Source organism: Pinus tabuliformis, chromosome 8 (assembly GCF_031772625.1).
Source record: "Pinus tabuliformis cultivar Carrire ecotype Pingquan chromosome 8, CPIR1, whole genome shotgun sequence".
NCBI lineage: Eukaryota > Viridiplantae > Streptophyta > Pinopsida > Pinales > Pinaceae > Pinus > Pinus tabuliformis.
The window spans coordinates 1502844290-1502865303 of record NC_142294.1 but is presented as its reverse complement, the minus strand read 5'-3'; the positions used below and the strand labels follow the sequence as shown (position 1 = coordinate 1502865303).

General features: G+C 33.5%; 1 protein-coding gene across 1 annotated transcript in view; it reads left to right on the top strand.

Annotated features, from left to right (window-relative positions):
• LOC149241546 (calcium-transporting ATPase 8, plasma membrane-type-like) overlaps positions 1-21014 on the top strand; it is a 180419-nt gene that overhangs the window by 9567 nt on the left and 149838 nt on the right. The window contains exons 2-6 of the mRNA XM_089370583.1: positions 18199-18285; positions 18388-18457; positions 19150-19241; positions 19359-19490; positions 19603-19692. Coding sequence (XP_089226709.1) covers positions 18199-18285; positions 18388-18457; positions 19150-19241; positions 19359-19490; positions 19603-19692 — 471 coding nt within the window. The remainder of the gene's footprint in view (positions 1-18198; positions 18286-18387; positions 18458-19149; positions 19242-19358; positions 19491-19602; positions 19693-21014) is intronic.

The following is a 21014-nucleotide window of genomic DNA, read 5'->3' as shown; positions in this document are numbered from 1 at the left end:
TTTCCATGTAGCTTTTGAATTGTTTCCATAAATGCAGTAGAAATTGTATTGGCTTTAAATGGATGCGATAATGCACAAAAGTGTGCATACTTGGTAAGTTTGTCAACTGCCACCATGATGACACTCTCTCCTTTGGACTTGGGTAAACCTATGATAAAATCCATTGAAACCTCCTCCAAATGTTGGCTTGGAATGGATAAAGGTTGTAATAGACTCAGGGTCTTAATTTTTTCAACTTTATTTTGTTGGCAAACTAAACATCCCGCCACAGAATTTTGAATATCTAATTTAAGGCCATCCCAAAAAAACTCCTTCTTAATCTTGTGGTAAGTTTTTAAAAATCCTGAGTGCCCTCCTAATGGAGTAGTGTGCAGTGCCATAAGAATCTTTTGTTTGAGTTGGGAATTCTTACATATGTATAAGCGATCTTTGTACCATAACAAATCATTTTTCCAGCTAAATGTATCATATATACTGGGATCTTGTTGTATCTTTTGAATGAGTGCCCACACTTCATCATTCTTCCATTCATCCCTTGCTTTGTTTATCCAATCTGATTGGATAATAGAAATGGTGCACAACAATGCTTCCACATCCTCATCCTTTCTTGAGAGTGCATCTGCCACAACATTTTTCTTCCCTTTTTTGTAGATGATTTGAAATTCATAAACCCAACATCTTTGTGACCCATTTTGTTTCTCTTCAAAGCATAATCTTTGTTCTAAAAAGTATTTAACACTATCATTATCCGTTTTTACCTTGAATTGTCTTCCCATTAGGTAGGGTCACCATTTCTTAAGTGCATGTAGTATTGCCAAAATTTGCTTCTCATAAATTGCTTTGTGTAAATAATTTCCTTTGATTGGATGACTTTCGAAAGCAATGGGTATTTCATATTTCATTAAAACAACACCAATTCCATTTCCTGAAGCATCACATTCCACAATAAAGGTTTTTATGAAGTCTGGCATAGCTAAGATAGGTGCTTCGCACATTGCTTCTTTAAGATGTTCGAAGGCCTTTGTTTCTTCTGGAGTCCATGAAAATGCATCTTTCTTCAATAATGTTGTTAGAGGCGCTGCTATTCTCCCATAATTCTTAAAAAACTTGCGATAGTACCTTGTCAACCCAATAAATCCTCGCAAATGCTTTATGGATGTGGGGATTTTCCATTCCCTAATGGATTTAATTTTGCTAGGGTCTACCTTAACACCTTCATGAGATATAATATGACCCAGATATTCCATCTCTTGTGCTCCAAAGAAACATTTGGAGCTTTTTGCATATAATTGTTTCTCCTCCAATAGTTTGAGCACCTTGTCAACATGCTGAACATGATCCTTCCAAGAATTGTTGTAGATTAGTATATCATCAAAAAATACTAACACAAATTTTCTAAGGAAGGGTTTGAAAATGGAATTCATCAAACCTTGAAATGTAGAAGGTGCGTTGGTAAGGTCAAAAGGCATGACCAAAAATTCATAATGACCCTCATGAGTTCTAAATGTTGTTTTTGGAATGCGTTCAGTCTTCATTCTGATTTGATGATATCCTAAACAAAGATCCAACTTGGTGAAGTAAATTGATCCATGCAATTGATCCAATAATTCATCAATGACAGGAATGGGAAATTTATCTTTAATATTGAGCTTGTTGAGCTCCCTATAATCAGGAAACATGCGCCATGATCCATCCTTCTTGTGCACCAATACTACTAGAGCAGAGAAAGCTTTTTGACTAGGTTGAATTATACCACCCTCTAACATTTATGCAACCATACGTTCAATTTCACTCTTTTGGGCGTAGGGATATCTGTACGGCCTAGTCTTTGGAGGAACACTTCCTGGAATCAAATGAATAGCATGATCATGGTCACGAATAGGTGGGAGGCCTTTGGGAGTCTCAAATACCTTGGAATGATTGTCCAAGACTTTTTGGAGATCTAGAGAAATAGATGATTTCGATGTGCGAACCTCTAGAGAACATAATTGTGTAATTACGCCTTGTTGTTCCTTCTTTAGAAGCTTTGTCATACCGTTAGAGATGATTACCTTTCCCGGTTTCCCTTCAATACCCCTTAATTCAACTTCCTTTCCTTCCGCACATAATTTCATTAAAAGTTCTTGAAAATTAAAAGCTATTGTACCCAAAGATTGTAGCCATTGGAATCCTAGTACAACATCAACACCACCCATTGGAATGGAAAGCATTGGGCTATTCAATACATATTCTCCCATGGATAGCTTGATATTATGGCACTTTCCAAAGCAATTTATGGTTCCTCAACTTGCAACCATCACTTGACATTCTGGTGCTGGATATAGGAAGCAATTCAAATCCTTGGCTATCTTACAATGAATAAAATTATGGGTAGCTCCTGAATCAATCAACACTATTGCATTTTTCTTCTTGATATGTCCTTGTATCTTGATAGTTTGAGGAGTGGTAATTCCATCCAATGCATTACAGGATATGGTTGGATTCATTTCTTCTTTATATAGGGTTTGTTCCTGGAGTATATCCTCTTCTTTTGACATTTCTTGTTCCTTTTCTTTCTCCTCTTCACAATCTATGTAGAATAATTTCTTCTCAGTACACTTATGACCTTTAGTGTATTTGCTATCACAACTGTAACAAAGTCCTTTTGCTCTTTTCTCTTTCAATTGTTGTGGTGTCAACCTTGTGGGTTGTGGAAGGCTAGGGGCAACAACACTTCCATCTTTATAGTTGTGAGTGGTAGGCTTCCTGAATGCCATAATTTTTCTTTCCATTTTTCTTGCTAACCTGAATGCCTTCTCCAATGAATCAGGTTCCCAAAGGCAAACCTCATGTTGGATATTATCCTTTAAAGCCCCTATGAAAACATCAATCCTATGCTGCTCTGGAATATATTTTACCCTTATGTTCAATTTTGGGAAGTCCTCAATGTGCTCCATCATTGAACCCTTTTGTTTGAGATTTATCAATTGGCTAAAAAAGGTGTTGCTTTTTGTATCCTCATAATGTGCTATCATTTATTCCATAAAGTTTTCCCAAGTGACAATTTGTTTATGGGAGCAAAGCCATTGATACCATACAAACTGATTCATTTCCAAATATAAAGTGGCAATACGTACCTTTTGTGTGTTTTGCACATTATGGAGATCGAAAAAATTCTCCATCTGTAGTATCCATGTTTCAGGATCCTTGCCATCAAACTTACTCATATCAATTTTTAGAACACGATGGGTCTTCAATCCAACATTAGAGTCTATGAAATCATGATTAACATTTCTTTTGTTGTCATCATGAGTTTCATTTACTACCCTTTCACCATTAGTAACCATTTCTTGTAGCAACTTATTCAAATTTATCTTCAATTCTTCCATATTAGCATCCATGCCATTCATCTTAGCTTCCATGGCATCCATCTTAGATTCAATTGCCTTTTGTGAGAGTGAAATTTGTCGTACTTGGTCATGTAATTTTGATATATCATGTTGCATTTCTTCCTCTTCTTCACAAGTCATACTAGATCTTTTAGGTCACTTACTAGGTGTTTCCATTTTCTTTCTTCGGGGTATCAATTAATGCTAATAATTATTCACTATTCCCTTTGAATTCCTTCAAACTAATTTTTCAAACCAATCTTATGCAAACTTTAAAAAAAAACTACACACCTGTTTTTTCTTTGTAAGAACTCGATATTAAATCTATTGTATCTCTATAACTGTGGATCTTGAATATCTGAAATCACATCCTGCAATAGCCCTTCTGATCAAGATTGGATTCTCCAAAGAAGAGTTATGCCAAATCTCCCACGTGACCTGATTATAGACTAGTTTAGTAGAGTGAACTTGTATGAAGTGCCACATGTCACTGTTTCAACCTTAGTACCTGAAACTAATAAACAGAAAACTACAGGCCTTCCTCTTTCTGAAATGTCTTACGCAATTTCAATCTAATGCTCAGAACAAAATTTATGACGATTTTCCCTAGGCCACCTATTTGGAATGTAATTCAGGATTCTGCAGAAACCCTAACTTCTCAGATCATATCTCAGAAAATATAGCGAGAAAAGCTCTGAAATTTAGACCCTAAGTTCAAAACGACTTCGGCTCAAATGAGTTTTTTTTTCTAAAACGTCGTAGAAAAAGACTTATAGCACAAATACCATGATGACCTATTTGGAGCAGCGAAATCCTAGAATCCAAACCTTTGATACAAAATGTTATGAAACCAGCTCACAAAAAGATAGAAAAGATAGATCAACGTCTTAGAATTCAACCTCTTCAAGGGGGAAACCTCCTTTACATTACACAAATGAACAATTCTTGGATGATACAAATGACTAAACCTCCCTTCTATATATAGGAGTTTAAGGGGAAACAATATAATCAAGCTGACATAACAGTAATAACATAAGGGCACAACAATAACAATAGTGGGTTTCTATGGGGCACACTAATAACAATATGGGGACAATAGGGGCACAATATTAACAATAACGGATACAATGACAATAGTAATGGGGGAATCACTAGAATTATAGGGACCTAATAGTACCTGAAGTGTGCTTTTCACTTTTGTTGTTCACTTGCTACAGTAGTCGACAAATACTTCCACTCTTGATATAGGCCTGGACTCTATGAAAGACTATATCCAAAATTGACCTAAAGATATATACAATAAAAACTGATGACAAACCCTAGACTTGTGATGGACCAAGTTCTAAGTACAACAACAAAGAACATTCCATCAACTATGACAAGACTAGTAACATGAACTTACAACATCATATAGATTTAACAAACTCGGTGTAGCATCAAGAATATGTAGCATAAAAATGTGTAGTATCAAGAATAGGACATCCGAAAAACTAGTTGTGATGTATAGAGACATAGAGATATAACCGAGACACTGTATATACTTACGTTGTTTTGCAAAAACATATGTCATAGATGATACTAAAAATTCAAATGTAAACACTAATCATACATACCTTTCTGTAGGAGACCTACCCTTGACTGTTGATGTGTGGTCCTTATTGTAGTGAACCTTGAATGCATGCTTTTTCTTTCCTTCTAGGACCTCGATATTGAATCTGTTGTATCTATGTAATTGCGGATCTATAGGGTCTAAAATTGCGTCCTGTGGTGTCCCTCTGAGTCGTATTTCCAACCCCATAGGTCTGATCAATGTTGGATTTTTCAAGAAAGAGTTATGCCCAATATTCCACAATGACTTGATTATAGACTGGTTCAGTAGAGCGAACTTGTAGGAAGTTCCATGTCTCACTTCTGTGAACTCTCGACCTAAAAAATCTACTGAACGAACTATAGTCTATCCTTGTTCTATGACTATTGACAAAATTTGAATCCAATTCTCATAGATAAAGTTATGATGATTTTCCCGACGTCACCTATTATACATGGAATTTGGGAGCCCGCATAAACCCTAACTTCCTCAGGTCATTTCTTTGAAAATATAGCATACCAAGATCTGAAATTTGGTCACGAAGTTCATTAAGATTTTTGCTCAAGTGAGTTTTAACTTCTACTTCTGAAGTGGGGAAGAAACAAAGTTGTAGCGAAAATTCAACAATGACCTGTTTGAAGCCACAAAACCCTACTAGAGGAGGATATCAAGGTCATTATTTATATGAATGTCTTGAGTTGAGAGGGTCCTCAACAAGTGAACATTGGAGGGATTGTAGGAGCAAAAAAAAACATTATTAATTATTGACTATTCAGTGACCACAACCAATTATGAGTGCCATGCCACAACCCCATAGGGTTTTAGCCCACTAACTAGGGTTGCTAACTTCAAACATGAATATCTCTCAAACCGTGAATAATTTCTTGGCATGCCATATATCAACAGAAACATCTCGATGACTAGAATCCATCTAGAAGACCCTTGACTCAGAATAGAGTAAGTTTTCAAGTCAAAATTCCCATGAAATATCGGGGTAGCCGCTGGTGCTGCTTGGGTTGACATCAATGACAACAACTGATCAACACTAAGAAATGCCTTTTCCAAACACTAATGTTGGAGCTTATGAAACTCATTTATGCTACTTAGTTTGGTTTTTATAACTTTGAACAAAATTCACAATATGTCCCTAAATGATTCTTGGAAGTGAGTTGAAACTTGCCCCAAAACTCAAAATGGGACACAAATGTGAAAACCATTAGTTCTATTGGACTCCTATAATAGGATTATATCTAGGGACACCCCCTCCATGGAATCCATAGGTCAAATATTGATTTATTTGGATTTCCTAGAGGTTTGGTTTTTCTCATTAAATATGAATGCAAAATTTGCAAAAAGGCGTTGGAATTTTCAAATCTTGAGTGATCATGGGTAGCGTTCTCACATAGGACTTGGAAAAACACAAATGTCGGCTTAAAAAACTCATTTATGATGCTTGATTTGATTTTTATACCCATGTACAAAATTCAAAGATGTCCCTAAATGGCTCTTGGAATCAAGTTGCAACTTTCCATAAAATTCAAACTAGAACTCAAATAGGAAAATTGTCGATTCCACTGGACTCCTTGAACCATCCTATTGCTAGGGACACCCTAATCTAAAGACTCCATAGGTAAACCATTTATTTATTTGAGGATGTTCAAAGACAGGGTTTTATTCAGTAAAGATCAATGCAATTTTTTCACAAGGGGTTGGACTTTCCAAAACACTCGCTCGAGTGATCATGGGTATTGTGCTTGCATGGCCCTTTTCTAAATAAAATTTCCAAAGCTTATGAAATTGAAATTCGAAGCTTGTTTTGGTTTTTATACCCACAAAAAAAATCAAATATGTACTTGAATGAATTTAGTAAGCATGATGCAACTTTCCATAAAATACAAATCAAGACTCGAATGGGAAAATTGTCAATTATGCTTGGATCTTAACACCGATTTTTACCTAGGGACACCCCCTCCTAGGGTTCTATAAGCCATGAAATCATTTATTGATGATATTTAGAGATATGGTTTTGTTCAAAAAATGATAATGCAAATTTTTCAAGGGGGTGGATTTTGCAAAGCACTCACTTAAGCAAATGTGAGTAGTTTGATTGCATGGGCCTTGGAAAAAAAAACTTTCCAAATCTTAGGGAACTCTTTCTTTCTACTCAATTTGGTTTTTGTACCCACAAAAATGTCTCTAAATGACTTTATCAAGTGAGATGCAACTAGACATAAAATACAAAGTAGGACTCACATCTCCAAACTATTAACATTTTTGGAGTTTTGGCACCAAGTTACATCTAGGGGCACCACACTCCTAGGATTTCATAGGCCAAAAAATTATTCATTGAGGATTTTCAAAGCTGGGGTCTTTTTTAATAAAGGCTAATGCAAATTTTGCACATGGGGCATATTTTGCAAAACACTCACTTGAGTGATAGTTTTTACTGTACTCGCATGGGCCTTGGCCAAACACAATTTCTAAAACTTATGGAACTCATTTTTGTTTTTATAGCCACAAAAAAAGGATCCAAGGGCTAGAGACCAATGGGAGAGGGTGCCTGATGAACCAAAACTATGTACTAGACATCCTAGTGAAGTATCACATCTAGATTAAGTTGAAAGTGGCTCAAGGAAGATGTTCCATGACATTACAATAGTAGTTTAGTGGTGTGGTATCATCATTAGCTATGTTAAGCATGAATATGACATATGGGTGAATTATAGAACTCACCTTGCATGGGTAAGCATATGTGAGTACCCAAGTGAAAATATTATATGGCATAAATACCACTAACAAAAAATAGGAAACTTTTTACCCACATAAGATAAGAAAAAATGGACCCTTTTTTCAAATGCATAAAATGGTGTAATTTTATGTAACTTCTTAATAAGTGATTTACATTAATGATCATATTTGAGAAATAATAATAAGGAATCTTCTATAAGAGGGGATCTATGACAAGTGTAACATTCCCCATGCCTGACCCATAGGATTTCTCTTACATGTATTTGGGTAGTTGTCGAAAAATATAACTAGTGCATGACAATATATTTTTATGATGTGAATAACACTACAATGTGAGAATATAATAATCTAGGAAAATAATTTACCTACCCAATACTATTGGGGGCTTCTTAATGTGCTCAAGTGTGGTTCTAAATCTATTAATCAAATGAAAATAACATTTGGGACATGTGGAACATAGAGGAGAATCATCTTGCGTGAGAACGCTTGGATAGTAAACCATGGATGAGGAAGCTTTGGACTAACACTTGTTAGAGAATGCATTATACTAGAGGAGAGGTGTTGATCCCGAGGATTGTGCTTAGAGGGTGTTTCACTTGTATGGAATTATATCCTTATTATGTTAGCCTCCCTCACCTATTGTATATATAAGGGAGGATAGAGTTGTTGTATATTTTGTCATCATTGTAATCTATTCATACTATTAGGAAACCATAATAGTATGAAATTAGGGTGCATGAGTAAACCTTAGAAAAATAAAGTGGGAGAGAGAGATATCTTGTATGTTTCAAGAAAATATTTCTTTTGTCTGAATAGTTTTCTCATGTGATTCTATGGTTTATGCTATGCATGTATACCCTAGAGAATAACATGGTATCGGTTTGATTCATGATGATGACTATGATGGACCTTGATGTACCACCAGATTTTATAAAATCATAGAATACATGGATAGTGGAGCAACGCCTTGCATGATTTTATAACCTTTCTCTTATGGGATGTGAGGCTAGGGAAAAATCATGGTGATATGAAATTTATGAGTATTGATCATGGTATGACACCTTTCTTAGAATACAAGTTAGTTATTATATATTTTATGATGTTCCATGGAGGTGTTGTTGTTTATATTGATGTAAGAGTTGAAGGCTAAGGATTTGAGTCCACAACCCTAGGGTGGATAAGTATATATGGAGACTAGTTCTAGAGTTGTCTTTCCATGCACTTGCGTGATGAACCATGGCTATAGTTTGTAAACCCTAAGGAATAAAACAATGCTAGTGTGAAGAGCATATGTGCTACAAGATTGTTCAAGTCAAGGGAGGACTTGTTGATGTTCATGCTAGTTTTTTGTGGATTTATGATGGTGGCTATAATTTTTATGACTTTACCTTGCTAGAGATTGTACAAATATTATGATAAAAATATTTCAAATGTATTTCATTTATTGTATATATGTATAAGTTATATTTCTATCCAAATTTGTGTGATTGAGAAATTGATTTTTCATCTTGCATTGTATTCATAACTAAGTAATTTCTAGGATCTATAATTTGTGTTGATTTTATATAACATAGGGTTCAAATCATTACGTGATTTAATATATAGCTTGAATATTAAGAACATAATTATTTTACATGTATTTGGGTAGTTGTTGAAAAATATAACTAGTGCATGAAAATATATTTTTACAATGTGGAAATGTTATGTGAAAAGATAAGCATCTAGGAACTAATTTAGCCACCCAATACAATGGGGGAAATTTTAATGTGCTAAAATGTGGTTCTAAATTTGTTAATCAAATGAAAATAACATTGGGGACATGTGGCAGATAGTTATAGGAGAATCATCTTACATGAGGACACTTGGATAGTAAAACATGGAAGAAAACACTTTGGACTAACAACTTGTTAGATAGTGCACCATCTTAGAGGAGAGGTGTTCATGCTTGGAGGGTGTTTCACTTATCTGGAATTATGTCCTTATTGTGTTAGCCTCCCTCATCTATAGTATATATAAGGGAGGAAAATATATTTTGTCATCATTGTACTTTATTCATTGTATTGTCTTAGAGAAGTCTTGTAGGGATAAATAAGTTAGGTTCATGAGGAAACCCTAGTAGTATGACATTAGGGTGCATGAGGAAACCATAAAATAAGAAAAGGGGTGAGAGAGATGTCTTGTATGTTTCATGGAGAGTTTTCTTTTGTGATAATTGTAGGTTTCTCATGTGATGCTAGGGTTTATTCTATGCATATATGCCTTAGAGAAGAACATGGAGTTGGTGTTATTCATGATGATGACTATGATGGATCTTGTTGTACCACTATATTTTTTAACCTCATAGAAGACACATAAAATGGAGCTAAAACCTTACATGATTTTAAAACCTTGTTCTTATGGGATGCGGGGCAAGGAAAAGATCACAATGAGATGAAATTAATGAGTCTTGAGCATGGTTTTGTGCCTTTCTTAGAATAGAAATTGTTATTATATCTTTCATGATGTTCCATGGAGGTGTTGTTGTTTATGTTGATGTAAGAGTTGAAGGGAAAGGATTTGAGTACACAAACCCTAGGATGGAGAATTATATATGTGGACTAGCGCTAGAGTTATTTTTCTATTCACTTATGTTATGCGACATGGATATGGTTTGTAAACCCTAAGGAATAAAACATTGCTGGTGTGAAGAGAATATATGATACAGGATTGTTGAAGCCAAGGGAGGACTTATTTGTGTTGATGCTAACTTGTTGTGGAATTTTTATGGTGGTTATAGTTTTCATGATTTTACATTGATAGAGTTTGGAGAGTTAGAGGTTGTACCAATTTTGTGATAATTTGTTCACATATCTTTCATTTCTTCTATATATGTATAAAGTATCTTTCTATCCAAAATTGTGTGATCTCAGATTTGATATTTCATCTTGTGTTGTCTTCACGATTAAGTAAATTTGATGATCTATCATTCATGTTGATTTGATATAACATAGGGTTGAAACTATTAAGTTATTTAATATAGAACTTGAAGATAAAAAAAATATATAAATTATATTACAAATTTAATGTTGTGACTTTGCTAGTTTCTTCATGATCATCAACTACAGGGATCAATAAGAATATGCCTAACTAACATGTCTTTAAAAACCCAAGGAAAAAACCTCCAATAAATCAAAATGTTAGAATGCTCACTTAGCCATAGGTAATATTGCATCATTTCCACATACATGGAAATTCAACCTAGCAATCTAGTAATTGAACATCTCAAAATGTTGTCAAACATACATTTTTAACAAAATGGCATAGCATTCCCAATATAAAAAATGAAACCTCGTGTTTATATGCCTAAACATGGAGGTATGGTGTATGGTGACCTATATAGAAAATGGTTCTAATTATGACATGTCATTCCCAACGTGAAAGTATGGAATACGAAGTCATATATACGAAATTGGTTTCATTTATAAATCATTGACCACTTCCACCCTCACCATCATAATTTGCATCTTTGAAATTATCTTTCTCCTCTTACTAAAAGGAGTTCAAATTTTTTTCTTTTGGGGCGGGCTTCGTTTCTCTACAGATTGCACAAAGAAACAAAATTCTCATTAGATCTTTTCCCCATAATAAATTATCACAATTATAAAATAATAATTTCTAATTCGAGCTTAGAAAACTCACTACAAATGATATAATTATTCACAAGGGTGTCATTCTCCTCTGTGACCCCAACATCTCCACTATGCCACCCTATGATAGTTACACGAGTCAAAGCATATAATCTAAACAAAAAATCATAGAATCGATCTAATTCACCATAAAATAAATAAATAAAATAAAAAGGAAATGAATGATCTTACCATGAATGTATTTCCCAATGATGAGGATTCATTAGTGTGTGGAGTAGTCAGCTACACAACCTGCTCAAAGGAAACATCTACTATTGCTTCTAGCAATATTTCATCATGGATTGATGGTCAAAGTACTACATGGGGGACATATCTTGAAACTACTAGGGATGGAACAATAGTAGTAAAAATGGGGAGGGTAGGCTATTGGATGGTCTACTGATGGAACCACTATGGATGGATGGGATTGAAAATGTGGTGGAGATGGGTGATGACCAACATCCATGGGTTTTAGTAATGAAGGAATTTCGCCAGTGGAGGTAAGATGAATACTAAAAATTAGGGCAATGTGATGATATTTACAAACAACTAATTGGGGAATAGTGGATAGCGGGGAATGATATATGGAGACAGAGTGAAAAATTGGGAAAATGCAGGAACCTACATCACACCTACATACACATTTATAACAATTTAATTAGTTAACTAAAATATATAGTGAATCAAATATTTAAACAAAATTTAATTTAAAACATGATACCAAGGGTGGGGATGATATGTATGTCCTAGGTGGGTTTTTCTCCTCACGTAGTGTCACCGAAACCTAAAAAAAAATTAGATGAACACTATAATCATACCAAAACTAAAAGAATGTATCATATGGACTAAAAAAATATGAAAATTTGGCAAGGAGGGATAGTTTTAACTCACCATACCTGAGTAGGAAGTACACTAAATGAGAAAGCAACATCCACTATAGCATCGGTGGCTGAAACTAGCACTAACACATTTGTAGGGGTGGGGTGGATGCTATCAGGGAATAACAACTATAAACAACATATAATTATATGTATAAAGAAAACACAATAAAATTTATATGTGTGTGTAGTGAAGAATATAAATATGGTTAAGCTAATAACCTCCTCCATAAAAAATTGTTGTCTACTCCCCTCCATCTACCGATAGCAAGTTTGTTCACAAATGATATATATATGAGGCTCATGTGAGCCTCCATGTAGGCTTTGCTGGTCAAACAATGTTGTAGAACCTAATGATCCAACCCTACACACACACACACAAACACACACATATATAAAAAGAATGTAAAGGAAGTTAAGATAATAACCTCCTCCATAAAATTATACTGCTACTACCGTCCATTATCTCGTATCAAGTATGTTCACAACTGGTACATCTATGAGGCTCACGTGAGCCTTCACATGGCCTTTGCTAGTCACATTGTGTTGTAGAGTCGGATGGTCCAACCCCTCCCATAACATTAACTGTTGGTGGCTCCTAGTGTGAAAATTCTACAAACCTGCCATGTTGGAATATGGTGCGAGTCAATGTGTCTATTTCTATCTAGGTTTTAATAATGTTATCCATAACTGGATGATGTTGGGTAGGGGGCTTAGGTAGTAGTCTAGGTGGACATTGACCTAGATCTGGGTTACACCTAGCGTTTTGTCTATCATATGATTACCCTCTAGAATTCTCAAATGTCATAGTAGCTAACATGGAATCCTAGCCTAAATATTGCCAATAAATTCCTCAAGAAATATATTGGTACCTCTATATTATTATAGGGAAGTTTATAAAATACCATGATCCACCTATCCCTCCAATGGTATCAAATTGGTCAGTAGGTGCACTTGTCCATACAAATGCATATTTTTTGACTGGTAAAGGTTGGTTGTTTCTTAGGTCAATGAAAAAAGAAATTAATTTGTAGTTTAGTAATTTTGAGGTCTCTAATTCAGTCTTTAGTTAGATTGGTTCTATGGTGTTCATACATTCTAGTCCTATAATAAAAAATATTAGTTAACTAGATTTGGGCATTATATATGGATGATGAAAGTGAGTTTAATGAAGTTTCCAAAGAAAATAATGATGGCTCTTTGGTGTTATAGAGGTCCTATATTAGTGACATCCAAGTAGCCAAGTATACATCAATTTCATCACTTGTATTTCTTGTTCTTGATTGGGGTTTGGTTGTTTTAAATTTTAGTTTGATGATGGTAGCTTTCAGTTTTGAATAGGTTCCATATTAACCAATTTCCATATGATTGAATATGACTATTGTGCATAGGATATTATTTAGATAATTTTATCAATTTTAAACCAATTAAAAAAAAACAAAAACAAAAAAATAAAAATAAAAAACAAATCCTTTAGAATTCTTACTTGGAGTCGAAAAATAATGTATGGCTGTTAGTTAGCACTCAATGTAGACTATTAATCGAGATTTTTTCCCAATCACACCTAAAATAACACTACACATTCCCAAAATGGTTAAAAATTGAGGTTATGGGCACATAAAATAATGGCCACACCAGGAACATGTAAGTGTTGCAAGAACATGCATGTTTCTAAGAACACGTGCATGTTCATGACCCTTGTTGAGTTGGCATCCTAGTTGGAAGCTAAAGCTTTCTTGAACCTGAATGCTCAAGGATGTGTGCATGTTATTAGGAACATGAATGTCTTCTTGTGGGAACACATTCTTGATGCCCCGATTTCCACTTTTGTGGCCATCATATTTGTGCACCCACTCTTGAGCATTAGGATAATGAAGGAAAGGAGGATCAAAGTTTGAAATTTTCATGCTTCATGGTTGTCTTTGATGTTTCCATCCTTTTCCAACAACATGATTCAATATGGCCATATAGTACACAAAAATTACAACACTTGTTAGTGTTCCTTCTCTTGGACTTTGCTCCTTATTCTAGATTTGGTGTATAGGAACACTAATTATGTTTGGAGCACTTATTTCTTTTTTCTCCTTCACCAATTCTTCTTGTGACCTTTCTTCCACTACACCACCAAGGTTTTTTTTTGTATATATAAAAATGATATTCACGTGCAAGAGCTTGTATTGTTCTCACGTTAATTGACCACAAAATGTTTCAAAGTAAGCATTTTATAAGTAGCTCCAAAATATTTTTTCATGGAAGAAACAAAATACAACAACAAGGTAAAGATTAAAGGTTGAAAAGTATCATCAAATCCCCATACTTCTTTATAACATAATCTACAAGTAGTCTGACATTATTAAACCTTAAGATATAACATTCAATGTGAACAAAGACAACAAGATCCAAATCAACTCTAGTGTATTCATTCTTGGGTTGATGAGCTCAAATTTCACTCTATTTACTTAATATAGTTTGTCAACCCTTAAGGGTGAAACTTTAAATCTTTAATGATTAATATTAATAAGTCCATAGGCTTCATCATGTTTTAACACCTTTGGTTTTGTTTATTTCATATAAAGGTCATACTTGTGCTTCAAAAGTAATTCTTGAGTCCCTTCTTAACGGAGCTTCCATGTGGGACTTCCATGAGAAATAGTTATTTTTGTTTAAAAGAATTTCAATAGAATTAGAAAAGTAAGTAACTAAAATCAAATGACTAGAAACACAAACATTAACTATATCTTTACAAAAGTACATGAAAAACAATGTACTTTGAAAAATGGCACTTCAAAAGATCATTGAATGAACAAGATACACCCTTTATAAGTTACAAAAACAAGAATTAGAAGGGGATTTCCAAGAAAAATGAAAAATAACAAAAATACTAAAAGGAGTTAAGAACTAATAAGATGATAAAATACTTAAGAAAACACGAAGGATCAAGAATATAAACTCTAATGAAGAATAAACCAACAATAAATACTATAAAAAGGACAACAATACCCACATAGATAGATAAACAAACAAAATAAATCCCTAAAAGAAACCTAAAAAACTAGGAGGACAGGACATGGACCCAACTTCTACTAATAATCCAACCATCGTCTCTATTCAAACTATTGGGTCTTTTTTCAATTTCTGTGGCCTCCCTCAATTTACGATGATGGTAATGACTAACCCTAGCAACCACTCGGGCCTCCTCAATGCATATGTGATGCTTAGATTTCTGCATGCTTTTCCAAAGCAGAGGAGTGGGTCCTACCATGCTTGATGTCAACGTTTTGCTTATGAATCCTTTAATTAATTGAGTGACCAATATTTGTTTAATGGGCCTCAACCCTGCATTTTATTGTTGACCCTGTTTTATTTATTGATTATTTTTCTTTGAATATATATCTATATATCTATATATATATATATATATATATATATATATATATATATATATATATATATAGATATATATATGTCTTTTGGCTGGTGTATATTTTTGTTTTATTTTATTTATTTTTTATTAATTATTTGATTTTAGTTGATTTTATTTCCTTTAAGTATTTTTATTTATTAAATGATCTATGATTAGGGTCTTGATTCTTTTTTATAATTTTTGACTTCCCTCCTTGTTTCGAGTTTGACTTTGATTTTTTTAATAGGATTTTTTAATAATATTTGATTTTAATAAATTACTTTAAATATATTTTTTCAAAAACTAGCCATTTAATATAGTCGTTACTTATTAATATTTGTTTTAATAAATTAATATCATAATTTAAATATTATTTTTCAAAAACTAGCGGTATATTCGTTACTTAATAATATTTGTTTTTAATATATAATAAATTAATATCATAATTTAAATATTATTGTTCAAATATAGCCGTTACTTGAAATTATGGTCACTACATTGCTCTCTATTTAAGTCTTTGCCATGGTTTGCCTCTTCATATGGTCCTCATGATGAACCACACTTGTTGGTTCGAAAAGCACCAGCCAAAAAATTCTCTTATGTGATTTCTACCTAAAAACTTTTCTTAATTCATTGTGATGATGAACCACACTTGTTGGTTCGAAAAGCACCAGCCAAAAAATTCTCTTATGTGATTTCTACCTAAAAACTTTTCTTAATTCATTATGGATCACAGAACTCTGAATTTAGCAAACAGTATTTATATAAAATATTTTATTGAAAGTGGGCATTGATTATTTTTTATGTTCAACACTGAAATACTTTTGTTATTAGTATTTTTCTAAATACCATATATCAACTCCATCTTAAGTATTGGGAGAACTACACAACTCCCTCATTCTTGAAAAGTTGAAAACACTTACTGGAAAAATAAGAAATTTCTTTCATATTATATATATCTATATATATATATATATATATATATATATATATATAAAACGTAAGGTAAATATTTTATTTATGACAGTCATTAAAATATTTAATTTGTTATTAACTTTTTTCCCCAACTTGATGCTGAGCACAAAAGGAATTACATATCTCCCTCATACCAAGATGCCAAAATTGCCTTTCAAAGCATGAATAATTTCTTAACTTTCAGTTGTGCATTCTCTCTATAGATGATAATGAAATATTTTATATATGTCTCACATTGAAATGTTTTATTTATTTATTATCCTTTATTTCAACATATTAGATTAGTTTAATCATTGAATAAATTAAACAACCTCAACAACCATGCACCATGCACCAATATTAATGATGAAATATAACCATAATTCTCCCCAACAAGTCATCGATAAATTAAATCACCATGAACATGCATACTAATCGGTAGCACACTTTAAAAAAAGTCGTACCATTTAAATAAAGAATGTCCTCCTAACAAAACCCTTACATGATAACAACAATATATAAAATCCAACCTAAAGTGCACCACCACCATTCACCGTCTAAACATAGGAAAATGCTAGGTCACCATCAAATCATAATGTAATACCTCCTCTTTATCTCAAACTTAGCAAATAATATGTTAGGGAAGATACTAACATCATAAAATACATTCCCCTAGGTGACATCTAGAAAATATGATAAATCACCCCCGAAAAGTTTTAGAAAAACAAAATAAATCATCCCACTATAACAACAAGCATAGAAAAAAGTTAAACCATCCAACCATAAATATGTACCCATCACACATCTAACATATAAAATATCATTGTAGAACATCCCTCCTAATGCCACCAAATTATACCACATTATCTTGCAGAAGTCATCATAAATTTTTAACAATCATCAAACACATCATCACTTAACTCCTTGGGAATAGAACCCATCATCCATACCCAAAATAAACATATATACCAAACCACTATAATGAGATACTATGTTTCACATCCTTCAAAATTGCAACAAATTATACCACATTATCTTGCAACAAATTATGCCGCATCATCTTGCAAAGGTCGTCATAAAATTTCAACAATCATCAAACACGTTATCACTTAACTTCTTGGGATAGAACCCATCATCCATACCAAAACAAACATATATACCAAACCACCCTAATGAGATACTAGTTTCACATTCTTCAGAATTGTAACAAAGGGGTGACCAACAAGCCCAATCATTACCCAACCAAGGAGAAGTGAAACTGTTCTAGATTCGACACGCCAAAGAAGATGTATCCAAGGCGTTTGAGAAACGTGTTATTGCTGACTTTGCCTTCTGCAATGTTAAGCTGCAACTACATATTAGGTTTAATATCATTCCGTCTTACATGTTATAAGACTTACACAAGATAGATAAATGATTTCAACGTTGAACTGAATAACTGAATATTGAATAACCTTCTCAGATGGTAACTACTGAGAACCATAGGAATTAAATATGTTGGCTGTAACTTATTGAAATATTTAACATGTTTGGACAGCCTTTGGTTTGTAGGTCCATATTTTTGTAATATATGTATCATCATCTACATATGCAGGCAGCAACGTGGGCTCTGAATGCCGCTCGCCGGTTTAGGTATACTTTAAAACGGGATCCGACCGAAGAACGTGCTGAAATATTAGAGGTAAGTCATCTATAATTGTGCCTTTTTATTGTTTATTTCTTTGAAGGAAAATGACTCCTTGATCATACAACATTCCTAAATCCTTTTTTTTCATTCTTGCAGGAAGCCAAGCTCGTTAGGGAAAGAACTCTGAGTGGAATAAGAGATGGTATGAGAAACTCTCCTTCTTTGGGTACTATAACACTTTAATCCCTTAAGTGAACAACATAATTCTATATGTGGAACAGATGAAATTGGTGAGTGATTATTGAAGAATCCGGTTAATTATTTATTGACTATAGTCTTTTTAGCCAAAATTTTTAATTTTGTTTTATGGGTCTCTGCATGGTTTTGGAGAATTAATGCCCTAAATTTTGGTAATAGAACGTAGTTACAAATCTATATATCCTAGCATTTAATTGTTTTTCAATGGACTAAATGAACAGGACTTGTGTTGTTAGCTAATTGTTTTTCAATGGACTAAATGAACAGTACTTGTGTTGTCAGAAGAAACACTCTAGCTTATTTTTACTTTTACTTTGTATATGGTATTCTGTGGAAGAAAGATCATTGTTGAGTGGAGAGGCTTATTCTATAGTGTGATGTGTATGGGTATTTGTTGGTCATCAAATTTTGCTTTGGTTAGATCTGTATTTAAGAAATTAAATAAAAATTTAGGCCAAAATAAAAATTTTAAAATATAAATATTTAAATAATATCCACTCATACAAAATTTGCACGTAAATAAATTGGATCCTCTCGATGGGTATTGAAGATAAATCTATACCGGTTAATTTTTTTTCACAATTCTCATGTGCATATTTAATATTCGGAAATGCCTTTCCAGTTTTTGGTTAATAACTCATGAACTATTGCCATTCTCAGAAGCTCCCCCGGAAGAATATGGAATTGGACCACTAGTGCTTGCAAAACTGGTTAAAGAACAGGATATTGAGGCTCTAAAGGGGAAGGGAGGGGTAAGTTGAGAAAGTGACGAGAATTCTATTTTGTTCACACATCTCAATTATGATGGACTTATGCTTTTAAGTTCCTGCTGAAGTAGTTATTACAGTAAGAACCCTATCTGCTAACAGGTAATTGGAGTAGCCAATCTATTACATACTGATATCGAGAAGGGTATTAAGGAAGATCCAGAAGAATTTGAACGTCGAAAGAAAGAATATGGAGAGAACACATATCCCCGAAAGGCTGCACGCAATTTTTGGGTAATGTTTTGTTTTGCATTCTTCGGTACACAACACTGCATATTTGATCTGCATGCGTATTTATCCCTTCTGAAATCTACATTTATTTATATATACGACATTCCTCTGGCAGGTCTTTGTGTGGGAAGCGTTTCAGAACACGACACTCATCATTTTGATGATTTGTGCAACCATGTCACTTGTTTTGGGCATAAAAACTGAAGTAAGTTTTAGATATATGCACCTACAAATTCTTTTTAAGGAAGAACAAGGTTTATTTTATTTAGAGACAGAATGCAGTCTTTACTTCAGTTTTAGATATATGCACCTATAAATTCTTTTTAAGGAAGAACAAGGTTTATTTTATTTAGAGACAGAATGCAGTCTGCCTATGATTATATTCCATTGTACATGTATGTGATTCAGATGATACATTTTGTCAATTAAAAGGGAAAAATGCTGTCCCAACTTAGCATGTAGGAAATAAACAATGTAGGACTCATACAATGACTGAGTATAGCTTTTGAGATTTAACCTTATGCCATACTAGATCTATTCTTCAGCTCTGCTTTTTGAGAGTTTGAGTTTCATAATTTTTAATTTTTGAAAACATATCGTATGTTTATAAAATAAAATATTTACAAATAGTAAAGCAAAAGTGAAGATACTTCCCATGAAAATCATTATATATTCCAAAATGTGATTAGTATTGAAATGAAATTTGAATAAGTTAAAGATTTTAAAGATGGTCATTTTTAATCAACACAAATCCATTAGACCACACACACCACACTCTACAACAAGTGGACAAGGAGCTAAATAATACTAAAAACAAAATTAAACCTAATTTATTAATGAATAAATAGGATGTGGCAGGGTGTTTTGTTAAGGCACTCTGTGGTGAAAAGGTCACTGGTTTGAAACTTCATGCCGAAAAATCCAGCGATGTTAAGGGCTTGTTGACATGGCTAATGTGCACTATGCCAACAAGGGGAACTAACCCGATCGCAAGCCCCAATTAGACCTGCTTTTGTTTGGGTTGGTTAGCTCTGACAGGTTTTAAGGGACCCCGTAAACCGCTTGAACATGCCGAAAGATTACTTCCGAGAGGAAGACTTCAATTAAATCAATAAAATGAAACAGCTAACCTCTATGTATTGAATCCTATCTATACTACTTCTAACTACTCTAATCTATCCTGCAAGAGCATGATACAGAGGTTTAAACATCTTATATATGTTCAGCAGGAGCGTGATAGAGAAGGTTAAACATCATGCATATATTCAAGTCCAAATGAATCAATCACTGAATTCATAGCTCGACAAGACTGTATTAAAGCTAAATTGCAATCCAATCACTCATATAGGAATCCACATTCTTCTATGGAATTAAAATTGCAACTGATGTTTAATGTAGTTTCAAATCAGAGACCATTCACAAGTTAACCATGAAACTGAATCACATTCAATTTAACAAGACTAATAGTGAACTGTAAGTCATCAATATGCTTAAATATAAATCACATTTATATTCATGTCAGTAACA